General features: G+C 39.3%; 3 protein-coding genes across 3 annotated transcripts in view; 2 read left to right on the plus strand and 1 right to left on the minus strand.

The window, feature by feature from the left end:
- Nucleotides 1-858: 858 nt before the first annotated feature.
- trpc6b (transient receptor potential cation channel, subfamily C, member 6b) lies at nt 859-6,880 on the plus strand (the record flags this gene model as incomplete). Its single annotated transcript, XM_083913328.1, has 11 exons — nt 859-1,602; nt 1,768-1,950; nt 2,108-2,272; nt 3,066-3,282; nt 3,814-4,041; nt 4,497-4,761; nt 4,906-5,101; nt 5,271-5,489; nt 5,699-5,755; nt 6,558-6,633; nt 6,732-6,880. The coding sequence occupies 11 exons, from the start codon at nt 859-861 to the stop codon at nt 6,878-6,880; spliced, it is 2,499 nt and encodes an 832-aa protein (XP_083769454.1).
- Nucleotides 6,881-10,188: 3,308 nt separating this feature from the next.
- On the plus strand, nt 10,189-15,418 carry pgr (progesterone receptor; the record flags this gene model as incomplete). Its single annotated transcript, XM_083913329.1, has 9 exons — nt 10,189-10,698; nt 10,846-11,057; nt 11,383-11,492; nt 12,460-12,576; nt 12,867-13,172; nt 13,502-13,646; nt 13,792-13,922; nt 15,004-15,161; nt 15,263-15,418. The coding sequence occupies 9 exons, from the start codon at nt 10,189-10,191 to the stop codon at nt 15,416-15,418; spliced, it is 1,845 nt and encodes a 614-aa protein (XP_083769455.1).
- Nucleotides 15,419-17,234: 1,816 nt separating this feature from the next.
- Nucleotides 17,235-20,202, minus strand: part of arhgap42b (Rho GTPase activating protein 42b) — a 78,380-nt gene continuing 75,412 nt past the window's right edge. The window contains exons 23-24 of the mRNA XM_083914541.1: nt 20,052-20,131; nt 17,235-19,196 (exon numbers count right to left, since the gene is read on the minus strand). Of these exons, the coding sequence (XP_083770667.1) occupies nt 19,108-19,196; nt 20,052-20,131 (169 nt within the window). The 3' untranslated portion in view covers nt 17,235-19,107. The remainder of the gene's footprint in view (nt 19,197-20,051; nt 20,132-20,202) is intronic.

Below are 20,202 nucleotides of genomic sequence, written 5' to 3' on the forward strand. Positions count from 1 at the left end.
GCTGTAGGCTACCATGTCTCTTCCTGGAAGCCATAACCATGGTAACCCTTGCCAACCTCAGCTCTGCCAGCATCATCAGATAATGCTAAAAATGACTAGAAATGGTAAGCGACCAGTCCAACGGTGGAAATAACTGATGTGTAAATGCAGATTGAAACATTATTGATGTTACAGAGCTGCCTTAGTCCATTTGTCTGTTATGGACGATGCTGTCACTAACACATTGCATCATGGGATATTTATACCGGCGTAGTGTCCAGTGTTTGCCTACTGTAATATTTGACAAGAAATATTATGCAATTTACATTCTATTGGTTTCATATTAAGGTTTCAGACATACTAAAACATCCCACATACTGATTTAACCTACTAACATGTAGTATGGATTTTCCCTACTCTACTCTTCCATTGAGAAATTCTTGATCTGGCCTCGAGCCCATCACACCACTGCTGCCATAGTTACACTATGGAATGACCCAGCCACAAGTTGAGGGGATTGGTTCTCTGGGTATGTGATGTAAGAATCCCTGGCTGTCTGGATACAGAATTTAGGGACTGATGTCAATACACTGCAGGTAGAAATCCTCAGCCATAGTGCTGACTGCTTTTTTTGGTCATGGTATTTCTTGTAGCATATAAAACACACAACACCATATAGATGTATTAATAACGTTGAAACTTTATTTCCATTGGAGCGGATCTTTAAAGTAATGTGTCTGCTTAGTAAGAATGTAATAGTAAGTCTTACTCAATCGGAATTTGTATGATTTTGAAATTTGAGTATTGCGTTAATACATTTACACATTGTCAGCCATATATTTACCTGTGTTTAGGTGGAACGATGAAGGGAGACTCATAATGCTGCAACAGGCTGTGGCCAAACCCCGCAGACAAGCTTTACGGGGAGCTGGTTACCTGTATCATGCTCAGTCCTCCTCCAGCCTTTCCCTGACAGAGGAACTTTTCTTAGATGCTGCAGAATATGGCAACATTCCTGAAGTGAGGCGGATGCTAGAGGAGCTGCAAGACCTCAACGTCAACTGTGTGAACTACATGGGCCAAAATGCACTGCAGCTGGCAGTTGCCAATGAGCATTTAGAGGTGACTAAGCTCCTACTTAGGAAGAAAGACCTCGCAAGAATAGGGGATGCTTTGCTTTTAGCCATCAGCAAAGGCTACATCCGTATAGTGGAGGCCATACTGAGCCATCAGGCCTTTGCAGACGGTCAGAGGCTGACTAATACCCCCAGCAAGGCAGACACACGTGACGACTTCTTTGCCTATGATGAGGATGGGACACGTTTCTCCCAAGACATCACTCCCATCATCCTGGCTTCTCAGTGCCATGAGTATGAAATTGTGCATATACTTCTTATGAAGGGCGCCCGTGTAGAGCGGCCCCATGACTACTTCTGCCAGTGCAGGACCTGCAGCGAGCAGCAGAGGCATGACTCATTTAGCCATTCACAGTCCCGCATCAATGCATATGAATGTCTGGCCAGTCCAGCGTATCTATCCCTTTCCAATGAAGACCCAGTGATGGCAGCACTGGAGCTGAGCAATGAACTTGCAGTTCTGGCCAACATTGAAAAGGAGTTCAAGGTGCAGTATTCAAGTTTTTGTACTATACTTACAGAGACAATAGCTTTACATCATGCTGATTAAAAATGCAGGCTGCAGTTACACCATTATGGCTGCAGTGTGCTGTTAGTGACTCATAAAAGTACAAGAATAAGGATCTTTATATGTTGCCTCTATCTGTTATAGAATGATTACAAGAAACTGTCCATGCAGTGTAAAGACTTTGTGGTGGGACTTCTGGATTTGTGTCGAAACACAGAGGAAGTGAAGGCTATCTTGAACGGGGACACTGAATCATGTCAAAGCGAGACCTTGGGCAGGCAAAACTTAATCAGGTTAAAACTGGCAATAAAATATGAAGTTAAAAAGGTAAGAATGTGAGAAAAGCACTTTCATTTTATTGGATTAGAATTGATGCACTTGTTTTCAGATTCAAACTTGTGTTTTTCTTGCACTCTGGTGTTCCCTAATAATTACTTTGCCTCTCCCTCCCTCTTTCTACTTGCATATAATGCCAATGGGGCAGTTTGTGGCACATCCAAACTGCCAACAGCAACTCCTTTCCATCTGGTACGAGAACTTATATGGACTACGTCAGCAAACCACAGCAGTAAAAATCCTCCTTGTCCTTGGTGTAGCTGTTGGGTTGCCTGTTCTGTCCTTTATGTACTGGATAGCACCATCAAGTAAGGTTAGTTTCAAAAAAGTCCATACATTGTTTTACTGAATAGTTAGATTTAGCATTCATTGTCTTGACTTTTCTTTTAGGAAATATTTTAGATATTTTTTTAGATTTTAAAAGAGCTCAAAAGAGAGTGAAGATTGGACTTGGACATAATGTTGCTGTGTGTCCTGGATGTTTAAATAGGCCAATGTTGCAGTCAATGTAGATATGGTTCATATGTCCAAAACACATAAAATGCAGGCGTGGGTCGATTTATTTAATAAAATGGAAATGTAACTGTTCTGTGAGATTAGCGAATCACGGTTGTCACAAAACTTCTTAACGCGCTCTCTGTGTGGAGCATTACATTTCCATATCTTATCCAATTATAAAGCAGTTCTCTGTGTTATGTGCTCTATTTATCAAAATGCTCAATCCACAGAAAAATGCACACAGCCTGTATTCAGCCTGTGTCTTAAAACGCGCCATCAGGACTCCTGTATGGTTGTGATGTCACAACTATACTATTTATGGGACTTGAGGGGCAGGCACTTAAACGGAGCATTTCAGACAGAGGGTGAATGCAGGTATATTCAGACACAGTATGAAAAAAAAAAGTGTTTTTTCAACATTAACACATGTAAACATGTGCCAAACCCTAAAGTATGAACCTGAAAATGAGCATAATATGGGACCTTTAAGTTTAGATGAGTCTCTTACTGTGTGCAGAGATGATATCATGTCATTTGTGAAATTAATTTGGTGCAACCCAAAATGATGTTAAGCTTTGCTCTGTTTGCCATTCTCTGACTTGTGTCAGTTAGGGAAACTCATGTGTGGACCTTTCCTGAAGTTTGTGGCCCACGCAGCCTCCTTTATAATATTCCTATGCCTACTGGTCCTGAACGCGGCAGATCGTTTTGAGGGAACATCGCTGCTGCCTAACATGACCGCCCACGATCACCCATCACAACTGTTCCGTATGAAGACCACCCCCCTAACCTGGATGGAGATTCTCATCATATCCTGGGTCATAGGTCATGAGTGTAACCCCCCACACCCCTATCCCTTCCACATTCATGTACACAATCACAACTAGCTGTTAGTTTTTTTTCTATGACGTTGGTATATCTTTTCCTTATGTTAATTTATTCCTCCCCCATCTTTCTGTAAACACCTTTACATGTACACCACTCTGCTGTGCAAGGAGGGTCAAGGACACATCATGTCACAGAAGGGTGATAAATCCTCAAGCATCTAATTCTAGGAAATTGCCCGCATAGATAATTATGTATTCTTTCCACATGTACCCTACTAACTCAGACAGGTAATGGCTTTCCAAAGATGAAAAAAGGCATGGTGACACTCAACAGACGAGACTTTGGAGCCATATCAAACACACTTTGCCAGTATACAGCATCAGTAAATCCTATGTGATTTCACTATCAATTCAGGTCTTATTTATCATGGTTATACAACGTGTTCTGTTCAAATCATATCAGCCATGTATGAGAGGGAAACACTGTGACTGCCAACCAAATGTGTGATTTTTTTTTTTTTACCTACAGGGAAGATCTGGGAAGAATGTAAAGACATCTGGTCGCAGGACATCCGGGAATACATCTCAGAACCATGGAACCTTCTTGACTTTAGTATTTTGGCCATTTTTATGACCTCATTCATTGCCAGATTAATGGCCTTCTGGCATGCATACTCTGCCCAGTGTTACGTTGACAAGCACTACACGGACCTATCCAACATGACCTTGCCCTTTGAGATACAATATTTCCAGCTAGGTAAGGGTGGACCAAATAATTAAAGTGTTATAGTTAGATAGATGCAATATTTATATTTTATTTTAAAAGGTAATTAAACGTCCATTGATCTTTTACTACCATATTTTCGAGACCCAGAACAGGAAATCCATGAAAATAAATAATTGATTTTCCCACCAAGTGTTGTTAAGTATCATCACAGCTTTTTTCAACTATTTGATTTTCTGGCTCAGGCCTGAGCCATATGATGATATCCTCGTCAAAACATTTTATATGTCTAAAACGAGTGGTTGAACTGTGTTAAGGCAATATCTAACATCTCTATCACTTTACTTTGTGATCCTTTCAACTGATGTTCATTTTCCACCCAGGCTAAATCTAGATACCTGTATGACTTCTATAGGTAGTGATCTACAGTAAATGTAGTGAAGTTTTACGTTAAAAAAAGGTCACATTTAGCCTTTGTTCATTTTCAGCTCGGATCAACTGGGTGCCTTCAGACCCGCAGCTCATTTCTGAGGGCCTCTATGCAATTGCAGTTGTGCTGAGTTTCTCTCGCATTGCATACATCCTGCCTGCCAATGAGAGCTTCGGGCCTTTGCAGATCTCTCTGGGAAGAACAGTGAAAGACATCTTTAAATTCATGGTGATTTTCATAACAGTCTTTGTGGCTTTCATGGTGGGAATGTTCAGTCTGTACTCATACTACCTTGGAGCCAAGCACAACGATGCCTTCACAACGTGAGTGTGAAATTGTGTATTGAAAACGTTCACAATGTTTTCCGTTGATGTCTTTGGATACAATATTTTTTAAATGAATATGACGTAAAACTAACACATTGGATGCGCTACACTTATTCTATTCCCATTTCTCTATTCCTCCAGGCTTGAAGAGAGTTTTAAAACGTTATTCTGGGCCATCTTTGGCTTATCAGAAGTGAAATCAGTGGTCATCAACATCGACCACAAGTTCATTGAGAATATTGGCTATGTTTTGTACGGGTTGTACAACATCATCATGGTGATTGTCTTGCTGAATATGCTCATTGCCATGTTCAACAGCTCCTTCCAAGAAATTGAGGTACGTTATAACCATCCACAAATGATTATGTTGTGTTGTGATAATGACCATTTTGCTCTAAGACCATAATTATTTTGGAATGATTTCATTTCACAAAAACATCAATTGCTCATCAAATGCCCCTCCTGGCACTTACCCCCTTCTTACCGTTTCTTCTCTGTTGGTGCAGGATGATGCTGATGTTGAGTGGAAGTTTGCCAGAGCTAAACTCTGGTTCTCTTACTTTGAGCATGGCAGCACACTGCCGGTGCCCTTCAACCTCATACCCAGCCCCAAGTCCGTCATTTCCCTCTTACTAGGGATAAGGGAATTTCTCTGGGATTTACCTAAAGACAAAAGCAAAGAAAATTCAAACGAAAATTCAAAAGATGAGATGGAGCTTAACAAGGTGAGGTATCAGCTGCTGACACCAATGATATTTCAAGCAAGGGAATGATTGAATGGCTAGAGACATTTGCAATACTTCCGGTAAAGTTTACCCATGTTCTGTGGTGCAGGTCTACAGGGCCCTCTTGTGTCACATTCATACGTTGCAGGTGTAAGCATTAACAGTGCTGCTTCTCTTCTTCTCCTTTCTGTTGTTGTTTCTAATCTTAGTTGAGGCAACATGAAGATCGGAGTGTGGAAGCTTCTCTTTGTCTAACGCATTACCAAGTAAAGCAGTTTTCATTTCTTAACTAAGCTGCTGAATCTTTTTTTTGGAGTTTTGTACACATATACATAACCTTAATATTGTGAACCTTAATATTCCAATGTTATTTTAACTTTAAACTCATTTTATGATCTCATATGTAGAGGAAACTTAAAGGAACTTACTGTACACAGTGATGGAATGTAACTAAGTATATTTACTCATTTTACTTTACTTGAGTCTTTCTTTTTGTGCCACTTTATACTTCTACTCCACCACAGTTCAGAGGAAAATAGTGTACATTATACTCCACTACAGTTATCTGACAGCTTTAGTTATAGTATAGCTGAAACGATTAGTTGATTTACAGAAAATCTGTTGGAAATTATGTATGTTTTGGGGGTCATTTTTCATGTTAAAAAAACAGAGGAGATTTTCTGCTTTCCCTTTTAATTATCTTGATTATTTTAATGTATTTTTAATAATGTTGAGGTTTGGACTGCTGATTGGACAAAACAATCATTGTGATGATTGCATTTCTCACAATTTTCCCAATTTTACAGGCAAAACCATCAGTCTAATTATTGAGAAAATAATCAGCGGATGAATCAGTAATGAAAATAATCATTAAATACAGTCCTATGCATTAATGCATGACTGATAATTATCTAATGATATAATATATAATAGTATAACAGGGACATTATTTCAATACTTTTACTTTTGATACATTAAGTATGTTTTCCTGATTTGTTATTTCCAATGCAAGACTCCAAACATGTATAATTAAACAACACCGCTCAAATCCTTTATTTTTTATTGCAGGACATAATGAATCGCCTCATCAAAAGATACATCTTAAAAGCACAGAGAGATAAAGACAACGGTGAAATAAATGAAGGTGAGAACAGAAGGCTTTCTGGATACAGTTTGTCTTTAATGTCTTGACCCCAGAATTAGGGAACATCATTTGACACTGTTTCACTTACTGCCCCACAGGTGAACTGAAGGAGATCAAACAGGACATCTCCAGTCTCCGCTTTGAGCTGCTGGAAAGGGCGAACCACGACGTGGATACACTGGCAAAGCTCATCAGGCAGCTGGGAGAATTCATGCATGTTGAGCAGAAAGAAGAGCAGAGGATTTAGCTGGCTATACTTTGTTGAAGATTACAGATGTATTTACTGTGCACACTGCACTCTTTCAGCCAGGAGCAAAGGACCCTTAGGCTCAGACTTAACACACGTTTCCCTTAGCGCGAATATACTCATAATTCCCTCTGTCCCTGTATCTGTACAGCTAATCACATGGTGGCACTAATGGAACATTTTCTTGTTGCACAGGCTCTGTAACACTAATATACACTACTGACTGCTAACATATGATGGTATTGCCTGTTACCAGCTGTTTCTATGGTTTGATTTAGAGCTGATTTTTCAATCTGGAGTCGAACATTTTACTGTATTAGGTAGAAAAGCGATTCAGCTAGAAAATACAGCAGTATATGTTTTGATGTGTGAGTGACAGGGTCATAAGTCAGACATAACACAAATAAATGAAAGCTTGCTAATTACTGTCCTCAGAGCTTTCTGTGAATCTTAAATAATGAGGTTATGTTTTGTCTGTAATGTAATGGTCTGGTTTTTCATTTTCATCAGGACATTAACTTTTAGATTTATTTGAATGTTGCTGCTTTATTAAAATGTTAATCACTTAAGCATAATATTTAATGAATATAACCAAATACATATCAATGTTGATTATCTTCACCTCATGGAGTACGCTGAGGGTTAATGGGTTTGTGTAATGGTTGCAGCAGATGCTGCTGTGCTCTCTCACGCTGTGAAGCAAGACAAATGTCTGAGAGCAGTCTGACCTGTCAGGTAGACAAACAGCCCAGTCAGGCCAGGAAAGTAAAAGCTACCACCAGACCTCAGCTGTCAAGTCTCTGAACAAATCTAGAGCTATACTTTGAAGTAAAAATGGATTATTACAACAGCAACACTGATAAAGAACCCACAAAACTTGAACACCACGAGGCTCAGTAAAATGCACTTTCTAAAAGTGTCTGCAATATTTGAAATTTGATTTTAAAAAGTACCAGAAGATTGGGTTGAACATGAATTGAAGGCAGGCAGAAAACATGAGCCATGAGGTCACAGTAACAGACCATGTCTGAGAAATAGGTCATTTCAGCATTTGAAGAACACATCATGTAGATTTGAATGTAAGACACTTATCAAAGAAATATGTAGGCCACGGCATGAGAATCCCCTCTGATATCAGAAAAATTACGTTTGAGATAGGGCCAAGGCCTTTGTGTGCATCATAAGCACATGAATCAGCATCCACACGGATTAACTTGAAGTGCAATCTCTGTTATCTACAACCAAGATAACAGCAATGTAAATTAGATAAGAACAGAGGAGGCGAGACTGCTGTATGACGAAATGTCTTTAAGGAATAAAGGACCACCGTACAGGAGACAGAACACAAATATTCAGTAACACTTTATAATAAAGGTATACTCATATACTTAACACCATTAACAAATGATCAAGTCACTATGACTTTATGTGATTAGTTCACACTTAGATCCTCAGTTAATTCACAGTGACTTCATACATTAGTTGATATGTGACCAAATTAGCTGGATTCCTCTTCATTAAAAGACTTAGAGACTTAGACTTTTCTTTATTGATCACTTTGGGATGACTCCTGCAGGGAAATTGAATTTCCAGCAGCTTATAAAAAGGTATACAAGTATGGCATCTACTATTTACAGTATAAGTTAAACAATAACCCCTAGCCAAATACATATATAAAGTAAAACAATAAACTCTCAGTCAAATATAGATGCAAGAATACAGGTAAAATAAAATTCACAGAAAATGAAATCAGACAAGCTAAGTGTAGGTTATCTTAGGACCATATATTTGCTCACCCTCTGATTAAAAGAACAGCTTTATATTTCTAAGCGATTATAGATTTAACACATGGTGGAACATCGTATTTTACAGTGGAGCTTAAACATGTCTGATCATTTTCCTCTTATTTGTCAATAGGTACTTGCTAGATGGTTTTGATTTTAGGGCATCTTTTTCTATCCTGCTACACTCCACTGGTCCTGAGATACACTTCTATGTAAGAGGAATCTAACCAGAAGAAGAAATGGTGCATTAACAGTCCTAAACTGATTATTACATATCTAATCACATAAAGTCATAGTGACCTGATTATTTGATAGTGTTGAGTGACAGGAATTCATGATGGATCCTGCATTAATTCATGCAATAAACTATTTTGAAACATATGATTTGTACCATTATTGCAAAGTGTTACCAAATAGTCTTCACTCTATCCTACTATTCATGAGCATTCTGTCAAATAAATGACAAGAACATAATGCTTTAATGGAGAGCTCCAATCAGCAGCCATTAAGATGCAAATTTGCAAATTGGAAACGTTCTGAAAATTAAACATTATTTAATATATAATATAATATAATACAATATACTATAAGCACTATGATCCTTGCATTGGATAGCTGTTCTCAGTTTGTCTATGTACACTGTATCTGTCCCTATTAAATAAACTGTAAATAATAATGTCCTAAAATGGAGAATACAACTCCAAAACCCAAAAGGGGCAGAAATAATTTTGTCCTCTGATTATTTCACCTTTCAGACTCTATTCTATTCTAAGGCTATTCTCATGGACAACTTACTCGTATTAAAGAAGTATATAAACTAATAATGACAAAATAATATTGGGTCTTGACCTTTAGTTGAACATAATTGTATCATTGTCTCATCTTCAAAAGGCGCCTAGTCTACAATAGTTTTTCATTTGGCCCCAAATGTCATCATGCTGAACCTCATTCATGAACAGTAGGGTGGAGACTAATGGCCCTTGACATTGAAGGGATCCATTCTCCTCATTGGCTGGCTACTTTACTGTAAGTCTGCTGTAAGGGTAGTGTTACTCCATACATTTCTAGAGTGGCTCTGCATCGGTTCTTCTCCAGACAGCCTTTGTCGGTTTTTTTGTCCGAACAAGGGAAGAAGCTAATGGAAATCTGTGAAATAGGAAAAACACCCATTCATCTTTGAAACATGACACCGACAACCACAACAAGGAACTATACTCCTCATTTATGTCAGATATATTCTCTTAAAGCGCTCATAATTGCGCGCTATTAAACCCTCGTCGTCATCATCATCACCACGTAAGTTAAAAGTTGGTTTTCTTTTTTTCTTCTTCCGTGCAACAGTTAAACTGTACACACTCATTTGTGAAAGAAATAGCCTACGTAGTCACAGCGTTTGTCGACGGGGAGGAGGATTACAGGCAAGACTCTGAGCATCAACTGACATACCGTCTAACTTCCTGGCGCACCCGAGTCTCCGCTGTGCGCTCCGCGTTTCAGAAAATGGAAAATAAACTAAACGGGAAAATGAGCGCCATCATCAGTACTTCGATCGTTGATTCCACCGATACAGCAGTAAATGACTTGATTGAATCTGGCTACATTAATACGAAAGTGCCTAGCGAGTCACAGTCGCTGACTTGCATGTCGTCCTCCGTGCGTAATTTTGGGAACGCCGGCGCACTGTTCCACGGTCTGAATTCAAGCGGCGACGGAACGGTTACCATATTCGATGGTTCACTTGCTGGAAAACATTTTTATGACCGTAGTAGTGAATATCTGAAATGTGACACTGTGCCATGGGAAGATTTTTCTAAAGTTCAGAGGACGAATGTGGCCACATCTGATAGTTTGCCAGGCGCAAGCGCCAGCCTCTCCTCGACACCCGGAGCGTGCAAGTTCATCAAAGACGAAATCGAGCCCTCTGTGATTATGGACCCTCCCTGTCAAAACTTCGAACCACCATCGGAGATACATGCTCTTGACAGTGACACCGACATGAAGCAGCAACTGGGGCTCAGCGGCGGGGAGTCGAGAGTATTCACGCCACTCGCGGCGGGTCCTCAACCGGGGCTGCGGGGATCTCCAAACTTTCTGCTCGACCTGAACCAGCCAGAGCAGCTTCCGGCGCTCAGCCAGGCGAGGGCTGACTCCAGGTGTGGTTTATCCGGGAAGGCTGTCATCAACTTTGATGCCAATACGCACACAGCCCAGCAACTGACGATGTACAAGAATGAAGTTCCCCGTTGGCAGATGCAGACGTCTCCGGCCGAGCCCGAGTACTGGTGCCAGTCCGCAGGGGGGATCGAGGACCCGTTCGCACACAACAGCTATGATGGGATCCACAACCAGGCCCTGACGCTGAGGAACTCGTCACCTTTCTCCGCATTTCCCGGGTATTTAATCAATTACTATTATATACTAATAAACTCTGGGTCCTCAATGGTCCTTTGTCTTTACTTACAAACATGGCAAGATTCCTCTTTAATAAGCTTTAAATTCTCTCAAACAAGTCAATCATGCATGTATAAGTAGACTGCTTTATTAAAGCAGAATTAAGTTCTTGACTTTGATCTAATCAAGTATCAAACTGATGATTTGCCCCTTAATGTTACTTATTCCATGTACTGTACATTTCACATAGCTACATTTACAAAGTTTATTCAGTTTTATTTGAGCTTCAGAGAAGAGTTCATCAATGTATATTTTTCATTTTTTCAGCATGCCACCTCAGAGAATGTGTGTGATCTGTAGTGATGAGGCATCTGGTTGTCACTATGGAGTGTTAACCTGCGGGAGCTGTAAAGTCTTTTTTAAAAGAGCAGTTGAAGGTGAGCAAAGAAAAACTTTTACCTATTAGGCTACATCTGAAGATGTTATGTTCTAGTTTACAAATCCTTTAAAGCACAAGTTCAAAATGTTCTTTTCTTTTTATATAGTACACACTTATTGTCCATGCCAAATACAATATATTAGGAAAACCTCATCAGCTACAGCAGACAGTTTAACAGCCCCCTGGTTTTATCATATCATTCATTGGACCAGTGGTAGCTGATCAAAGTGCATGACAGTTTTATCACTCCTCCCACTTTGTTTTCATCTTCTTACTCCAATCTATACTGTGACAGTGGATCTTTTTCTGTTTTCTGTTGGTGCATGTAAAGTTTCATGCCCACTGTTGTTACTTTACTACATTATACATGTTGTATAATATCTGATTTTTAGGGTTACTGCAAACTTAAAGGTGTAACTTATTTATATCTTCTGCTCATTTTTTCTCCAACCCCTCCAAAAAAAAAACCTTTAAGATGAACAATTAAAAATATTATACTAAATAAAAATACAAATGGGGGCGTTACAGACTGTAACTGAATAGTAATCTCTAATGTCTATCAGAAGTCTAAGGTGAATACTGTGGTAAGGAGTTACCACATCTAATTTGCCTGACCTTCTATGGCAGTTGTTAAAGGCCATTAGCAACAGTATCACATTGACCAGTGTTCACCGTGTTCTCCATCTCTGACTTTTTTTCTTGTTATCTTGCAACACGAGATATATAAGAGCCACTATGTCTCACCATGGCCGTGTCACTCTGTCCTCACAGCCTTGCCTCTATCTAATTTTCTTCCCTTAGATCTCTCCTCAGAACACTGCCTCAGTGTGGGAGTAGCCATGTTATTAGTCAAGAGCCCTTCCACACTTTTCCCCCTCATTATGTGCCTTTCCTGCTCCTTACATATTTGAAAATAAAGTGCTGTTAAAATTGTGTGCATTGTCCGTACTCCTTTCACTCAACAGGTCATCATAGCTATCTCTGCGCTGGACGAAATGACTGCATTGTGGACAAAATTCGGAGGAAAAATTGCCCTGCCTGTCGCCTCCGAAAGTGCTACCAAGCGGGAATGATGCTCGGAGGTACAATTTGGTTGGATTTCTTTTTGCATGCTAACATGGAGCTAATGCACCCATATGGCAGATGAAACTGTTTATACAACACGAAGTTACTCTTGGATTTAATGAAGAGCTTAAAACAGAATATTAAAAATAGATTTAAAAAAAAAAAAAGATAAAGAAAAAAGAAACCGCATCCTTTTGCAATTTGTGAAAATACTTCGCATGGATGGGCACAGCTCTGTGGTGTGTTATGGGCACAAATTGTGCTCTCTGTCATTAAATCTAACCAAGGTCCTGTACTCATGTCACAGGCAGGAAGCTGAAGCGTTTTGGGGCCTTGAAAGCCTTGGGTTTGGGCCCATCCTTGATGTTCCAGTCCCACTTGGCCTTGTCCAGCGACAGTCAGGCCTTGACCTCCATGTCTTGTATGCCAGGCATCCGTGAAGTGCAACTCTCCCAACAGATCCTCCATATATTGGAAAACATCGAACCAGAGATCATGTACTCAGGTTATGACAGCACCCAGACCGATGGTCCACATATTCTGCTCAACAGTCTCAACAGGCTGTGCGAGAAACAGCTGCTGTGGATCGTCAAGTGGTCCAAGTCTCTGCCAGGTAACTAATGGCTCTCTGCAACTCAGGGTCACCACAGTTGTCGCCATGGGGATCCACTGGCAGGTGTTGTAGAAGGTCTCTGCCTTTAACACTAACTGAGATAGAAGGATTTGCAATGCCTTGAATATCAGTTATAAGAGAAGTGGTATAGTGTTTGTCACAGGAAATGTTAAAATAAAATATTTTGTGAAATATTTAGCAATGCCGTATTCTCAGAATAATAATACTGTACTCCGCTGCGTATGATGGCATATACAGTAAGTACTCAGGTGTTCTGAAAGGATGCATACTATATAGAATAGATGAAATATTTTCTTCTTTTTTTTAAGGGTTTCGTAACCTTCACATCACTGATCAGATGACCCTCATCCAGTACTCGTGGATGAACCTGATGGTGTTCTCTCTTGGGTGGCGCTCCTTTCAGAATGTCACCAGTGAATATTTGTACTTTGCACCTGATCTGGTTCTTAGCCAGTAAGTACCCATCATCACACCGGCAATCTGAGTTTCATGCAAGAGTTATAGACATGTCAAGTGATACTTATTCATAATAAATGTTTTTGGGATGACAAAGAAGCTCTCGGTTGTTCAGAAACATGTTTATGTTTTTGCTTGTCAGGGAGCAAATGCGGAGATCTCCCATTTATGACCTCTGCCTGGCGATACAGTTCATTCCTCAGGAGTTCACAAATCTTCAAGTTACCCGAGAGGAGTTTCTCTGCATGAAAGCCATAATATTACTCAACACAGGTAAAAACCAAGGACTCAACATAATTCACTTTTTATCTTATTTCGACCTCCTTGTTTGAATTAACCACTCTTAGTATACAGTGTTGCAAACAGAGATGTGAAGCTTTGAGGATCATCTACTGTAAAGGGAGTGTTGTACAGAGTGACTGGACCTTGACAAGAATTATGTAGCCGCAGCTATCAAGTCCTTATTTTACACTGAGTGAAAAACATTGTTTTGAATAGCAGCATGTTACCTCTCAAAAAACATTGTTGACTGGCATTTCTGGTACATTTTTTTAGTGTTTGTTTAGCTTTTAATTATTGTAGGGACCGACTGGTGCAGGATTTTGACACTGATAATGATTGACTGACACTGAAAAATTATCAGATGAACAGGTGATATCATGTTTTTTTAAGGCTGGAATAAAATAGACCTTTTCCTATGCGGCTTGTGGACCAATTTTGCACAATATTCTCCTTCAAGAATGTGGCAAAAATATAACGTCACTATAACTTCTGGGTCTGTACGCCTCCATCCACAAAACGCGACTAAAACTGTCAATGCAACCATTGATGGCTTCAGCTTATCAAATGAATCCATATGCCATAGCGCATTGGGACCTTTGCTGCGTAATGCCTGTGTTTCAGACGCCCCGCCCGCCTGAGCTCCACACCTTCAGGATTAATCAACTTGATCAATTGCCTTATTGTGTTTTGTGATACAACATATCTTCTCTGTATTGCAGAGTAACCGTCAATACCCTAGCATCTGTCCATTACCAGCTATTTATTATCTTCCAAGTTTGTGTGGTTTCTCCTTCAGAACAGACGCAATTTTGGCACAAACTCTTCAAATCCTAATACTTATTATCACACTGAGTTTATATGCTAAAAGGCAAATCATTACCTTGTTATTAAACCAATATTGAAGTACAGTTTTACCAATTTATCTACACCAGGCATTCAGTAGATGTGTAAAAGCCAGTAGTTTATTCTTGAAATGTAAAAAAAAAAACCCTGTCCCTAATACTCTTCCATACTATATCATTGTTCTTTAAATATAGATATATTTTTTAAATTGAGTCTTGTTTATTCTCAGTGCCTCTTGAGGGACTCAAAAGCCAGGCAGCATTTGAAGACATGAGGCAAAACTACATCCGAGAGCTGACCAAGGCTATCCACTTGAGGGAGAAGGGCTTGGTGGCATGCACACAGCGATTCTACCACCTCACCAAACTGATGGACGCCATGCATGATGTATGCTCCCTTGCAGATCTGAGTACAAGCATTGATTCATATTTTAATCAACTGCTACTTTAATGAGTACCATGCAAACATGAATGTCTTTCTTCTGACAGATAGTGAAAAAGGTCAACCTGTTCTGTCTGAGCACGTTCATCCAGGCAGACGCCATGAAAGTGGAGTTTCCAGAGATGATGTCAGAGGTGATTGCGTCCCAGCTTCCCAAGGTCCTGGCAGGCATGGTGAGGCCCCTCATATTCCACACCAAGTGATGATGCCAGCACAGACATCACACATCCCTGGAGACATCTTGTGACTGGATCACTCACTCCGCAATTACTGGATTCTCAATGGACTATTGTAGTCATCTATACTTTTCCAAATTACCTCTAATGGTGTTTAGCCCTGTCATTTTATGAGGTGAAACAGAATGTTCTTTAAAAATGTTTAAGTACAGAACTATCTTGAATATTATAAATGTAGAGGAATCAATCAGTAAAGCCCTTTCTAGCTTGTGTATAGATGGTAGCTAATATAAAGTTTTGGAAAACACTAGAGATACTGATATTTTTTCTACTTAAGTTGCAGAAAAGAAGAAAATACTAACATTAAGTCAATATATTTAGTTTATTTAGTTCACGCCAACATTTTATTTTTTAATAAAAGAGAATTGCAGGAGAAACTGAAACCTACCATTTAAGAGAATCACATTCTTTTAGGGTTAGCAGCAGAGTGACTCACTGCACCTACTTCAGGGAGGAGAAACTGGGAAGGTAATCAACTGTAAAATATTTGATAAAAAAAAGTGACCTTAAGTGAATTAGAAATAACTCCGTTTCCAAGAAGGCTGCGCAATGCTCAGACCAGAAGTGTCCAGATCTGCATCAAAATGCACACAGTGAGTGACATTAAAGGACGCATGACAGATTTGGAGTGAGTGCAGTGCTTAGTAAAAAGTAGAACTGAAATCAGTTTATACGTTTTTGAGCTGTAACAGACCCTCCTCACCCAAAGAAAAACAGGACCCAGGAGACCGGTGTTCAGGTGTGAAACCAAAAGTAAAACTAACTTCTTTCCGTGATGTAGTTACTTTTGTTGCTCTACTGTAGTATTTGTGTTTTTACAACAATAACATTTGCTTGCCCCCTGGGGGCTGGCTGCGGTATAGTTTATAAATCCCGCCCCCCTTCGTGTTAGCAGATGGGACATGAGCCTAACTAAAAAAGTCAAAGTAAACCTCAATACATTTTTCCCCAAAAATGGTGTTTATTAAGTGCTTATGTTTCATTTTAGTTAGTTATTTGATGCTAAAATGGGGTTAAACGTCATGATTGATAGCTAAGATCTAAAAATGTTTTTTGCGCCAATGATGTTTTCATGGAATTTTGAAAGATAGCCACGTGTGAACCAGTCATTGATGAATGTGTCTAGTGCTCAATTGCTATAAAGTCGGGCGGGTGTATGGACGGGACTCTACCACCTGATCACTACTTCACAGACTGTTTGCAAAATTCAAACATGGCGGTGCACAAATCTGATATTTTTGCTTCAGTTTTGTGAAGTGGGACAGAGTGGAGCCGCATCGTTCAAAATGATATAGTCTACGGTTTAAATCTGTGATTATTTGAAAACGTTACAATAGAAAGTACACATGTTACGATCACACGTTTAAAACCGCCACCATGCAGCTGTTTCACAACGTTAAACAGAACGATCATGTACGTCGATTTGGGAGTCATCAGCAATTGTCTGTTGCTAGGTTATGAGGACGTGTTGGCTAAACAGTTAAAAAACAAAGACAAGAAAAATGTATATGACCAAAAATGTTACTTCCCTTGTGGAGGTTATTTAAAAAATAGCAATTTAAACACATTTTTTTATACATGGATGGGAAGAAACATACATCATACGAGAAGAGAAGTGTATGACCTTTCAACTGTGTAAAAGAAGGGACACAAAGAGACAGCTGTTTTGTTCAGCCTGTTTTACATGTTGGATTTAGAGTTCATCTCTGCAGTGAGCACTCGTTAAACTCACTAACTGGGACAAAGAACTTGGACCACAGGTCTTATAAATCACGCTGTTTATTTAAAGACATGTTTATACACCGTTAAGACACAGTAGATGATTGCAAGGAAACAAGCTTGCCATATAAGAAAAAAGGATGCTAAATGTTACATATTTAGGAAACAAATATCATTTCCCCCTGCAAATTCATACTCTAAGGGAGTATTACTCCAGTATGAAAGTTCAAGGCCACCTCACCACGCATTTTTAAAGATTTAGGTGGAAAAGAACAGCCTGATCTTGGCATGTGCAGGATCTCAAATACCTTACCAAATGCATTTAGGGAGAAAGTCTTTCGAGTCATTTTTTTCAGTTTGTAATAACTGAAGAGCTAAAGTGTTGTTGATTATTTTCTTACTTTTATGTTTTTCTAAAATAGTATCACTGAAGTTACATTTTAAGATAATAATAGAACATTTTATTTGAAATGGTATCTTTAACATAACATAATCTGATACATGTCTTGTTGCCATTCCTAGTACACCAGTGTACCAGTGAGTACAACAAGAGGCATTAAAGGTGAACGATCCCCCCGCTGAACATAGCATATATGAAAATATTCAACACATTTTTACATATGGCATATATTTGGTGAGATAATTTATCGTACTAAACAGTTACACAAAGGTAATATTTTTGATTAGCACCTACAGAAGAACTCATGAGCATTAATGTACAGTACAGTACTGTGTAGCTAACCAGAAAGTGCACTGCAGCAGTGAGCAGGTACAGTAATGATCACAGGCCATACACATGAAAGTAAAGGTGCAAACCCGTTATGCTTTTTTCTATTAGATTCTAATAGATTAGATTAGTATCATTATTTCAAATCACAGTTTGTTCAATTGCAGCTAATATAAAATGTTTATGAAACTACAGATTTATATTAAAAACTCGATGAAAGGAAAGTGTTATGTTGATATAATGGGAAGTTAAATGATAATATATTTCTGAGAATAAAACTTGTGTAATTGGATGTGATTGTTTTGTGATTCTGTAGTTTAATACTGGGACTAAAAACATCAGTGCAGTCGATGGGTAATATATTTATTACATCTAACAATAATGTCATATCTATGTCTTCTTAAAGGGGAATTGTATTATTTCTCACCTGGATTTTCCCATGTATTTGTGTCTAAGTGGCTAATGGGAACATCAACTTTTGAAACTGGTCTAGTATTGAGTGAGAGTGCTGTAACCGCAGCAACAGTCTGCAATGTAATTGAACAGGGCAACAGTGCACTGTCAATGTACATGTACATTCACTAAAAGTGTTTGTTTTTGCCAGTGGCAGGCTCAAATTGTTATTACAAGTGTCTGTCTTCATTACGGACAAATGGTTGGACAAATGGTTAAGTCTCATTCTGAAATCAAGCAAGGTGACTTGTTTCCGGAAGTGCGCCGTGTGGAACATGAGTGAGAGAGTTCGAGAGCCGGGAAGAAAGTACAGAAAGTTTAACTTTGTGTTTTCTAAAGATTTTCAATATAAACAATGGTTTGTTTGCCCCAAGCAAAACGTTGAGCTTCACTTCCCGCAGTGTTCATAGATTAACGTCACCTTTGGATATGGACAGGCACAAGTTGTAGCTAGTTAACTCCACCATTCTATTACATTGCTGGCTGCTGCGGCTGCTGGGTTCTCGCTCAATACTGGACTCATTTAAAAAATTGTAGGTCCAGGTTTAAAACCGAAATTCCTCTTTAACTTCTGAATCTCTGCAGACTCCCCAAACATTTCACAATGAAGTCGTTCTTGAAAAGGTACATTATTGATTTAGCAAAAAATGCAGAAATGTCAGTTACCATAAATAATAGGATTATGACAACAATCAATGACTCGTATTTTTTTGACTTTCATGGATACCATGAAAAAGATGCAATGTTTACGGGCCTATTAGAGGTAGACAACATAATTCTCTGGGATTAAACCAGTCTTCCCCTCGTATGTTGCTTGGAGCCAGCCTGGTTCAACAGAGGGGTAGACTACAGAAGAAAAAGAGAGAAAAATACTTTAAACGAATAGAAGGCAGAAGCAGCCTCTTGATCTAGCATGACCTGATTAGAATCACTGGGCTTGTATTTAGTTACGCAATTTCCCAGTCTTAGAGAAAAAAAAACGATGCTATTAGGCAGAGAAATAAATATTTAGATCAGATTGAGAAAGACTCTGGGTCAAACTGCTCTTTGAATTCCGTCCCTAAGGAGTATTTTAGCAGGCTTGAATGCAGGATTGCCTGGCTTAATCACACACATACACTATAAGCCATAAAAACAGCAAATCATTGCTCAGATGCACCAAAATTAGGAGAAACAGCTTTAAAGACTATCTGCTAAAACTACCCAGCAGAGATATGCTGAATAAGGATGTGGAGAAAACTGCCCTGTTAATGTTGAGAGCAATAAAAGTACTCTGTCTGCTGGTAAGTGGTAGGGAGCATTTGTTGACGTTTTTGCATTTGGCTGCTGGCTCTGCTGCCTGTGTTAACAGGGAACAGGCGCTGGTGCCTTCCATCACTAGGTTGCAGTGACCTGTCTGCACTGGTTGTAGGCCAAGTAATCTCATCATGGAAAAGGCAACAGGCAATAAAAAATCCTGGGGTTGTTTATATTTTAGCAATTCATATGGGGGTGTCATGTTAAGAGCAAAATCATTTTATGCTTCTACTTAACACTGGGAATTAGCCAAGTCCTTACAGTGTGCTGCCATTGCACAAGAGACAGTCTGTGTACACTGTTCAGAGGTCCAGTCAACCTACACCTGGAGGCTTGCGTACTGTTGTGAGCATGTCTGCAGTAAGTTAAAGCATATTGTGTTCGCCTTGTATTGACACTGCTTACCGTTGGAGAAGTGCGCCCCCTGGGGAAAGCTGAGCTCGTGGCTGTGCTCTGCCTCACAGGAATACATCGCCTTGGCATCTCTATAACAACAACAAAATTTCAGGAGATGAGAGTGGGATTAATTAGGTGAAACAGTTGTAGACAGTGTCAT

Source organism: Echiichthys vipera (assembly GCF_963691815.1).
Source record: "Echiichthys vipera genome assembly, chromosome: 5".
Classification (NCBI taxonomy): Eukaryota; Metazoa; Chordata; class Actinopteri; order Perciformes; family Trachinidae; genus Echiichthys; species Echiichthys vipera.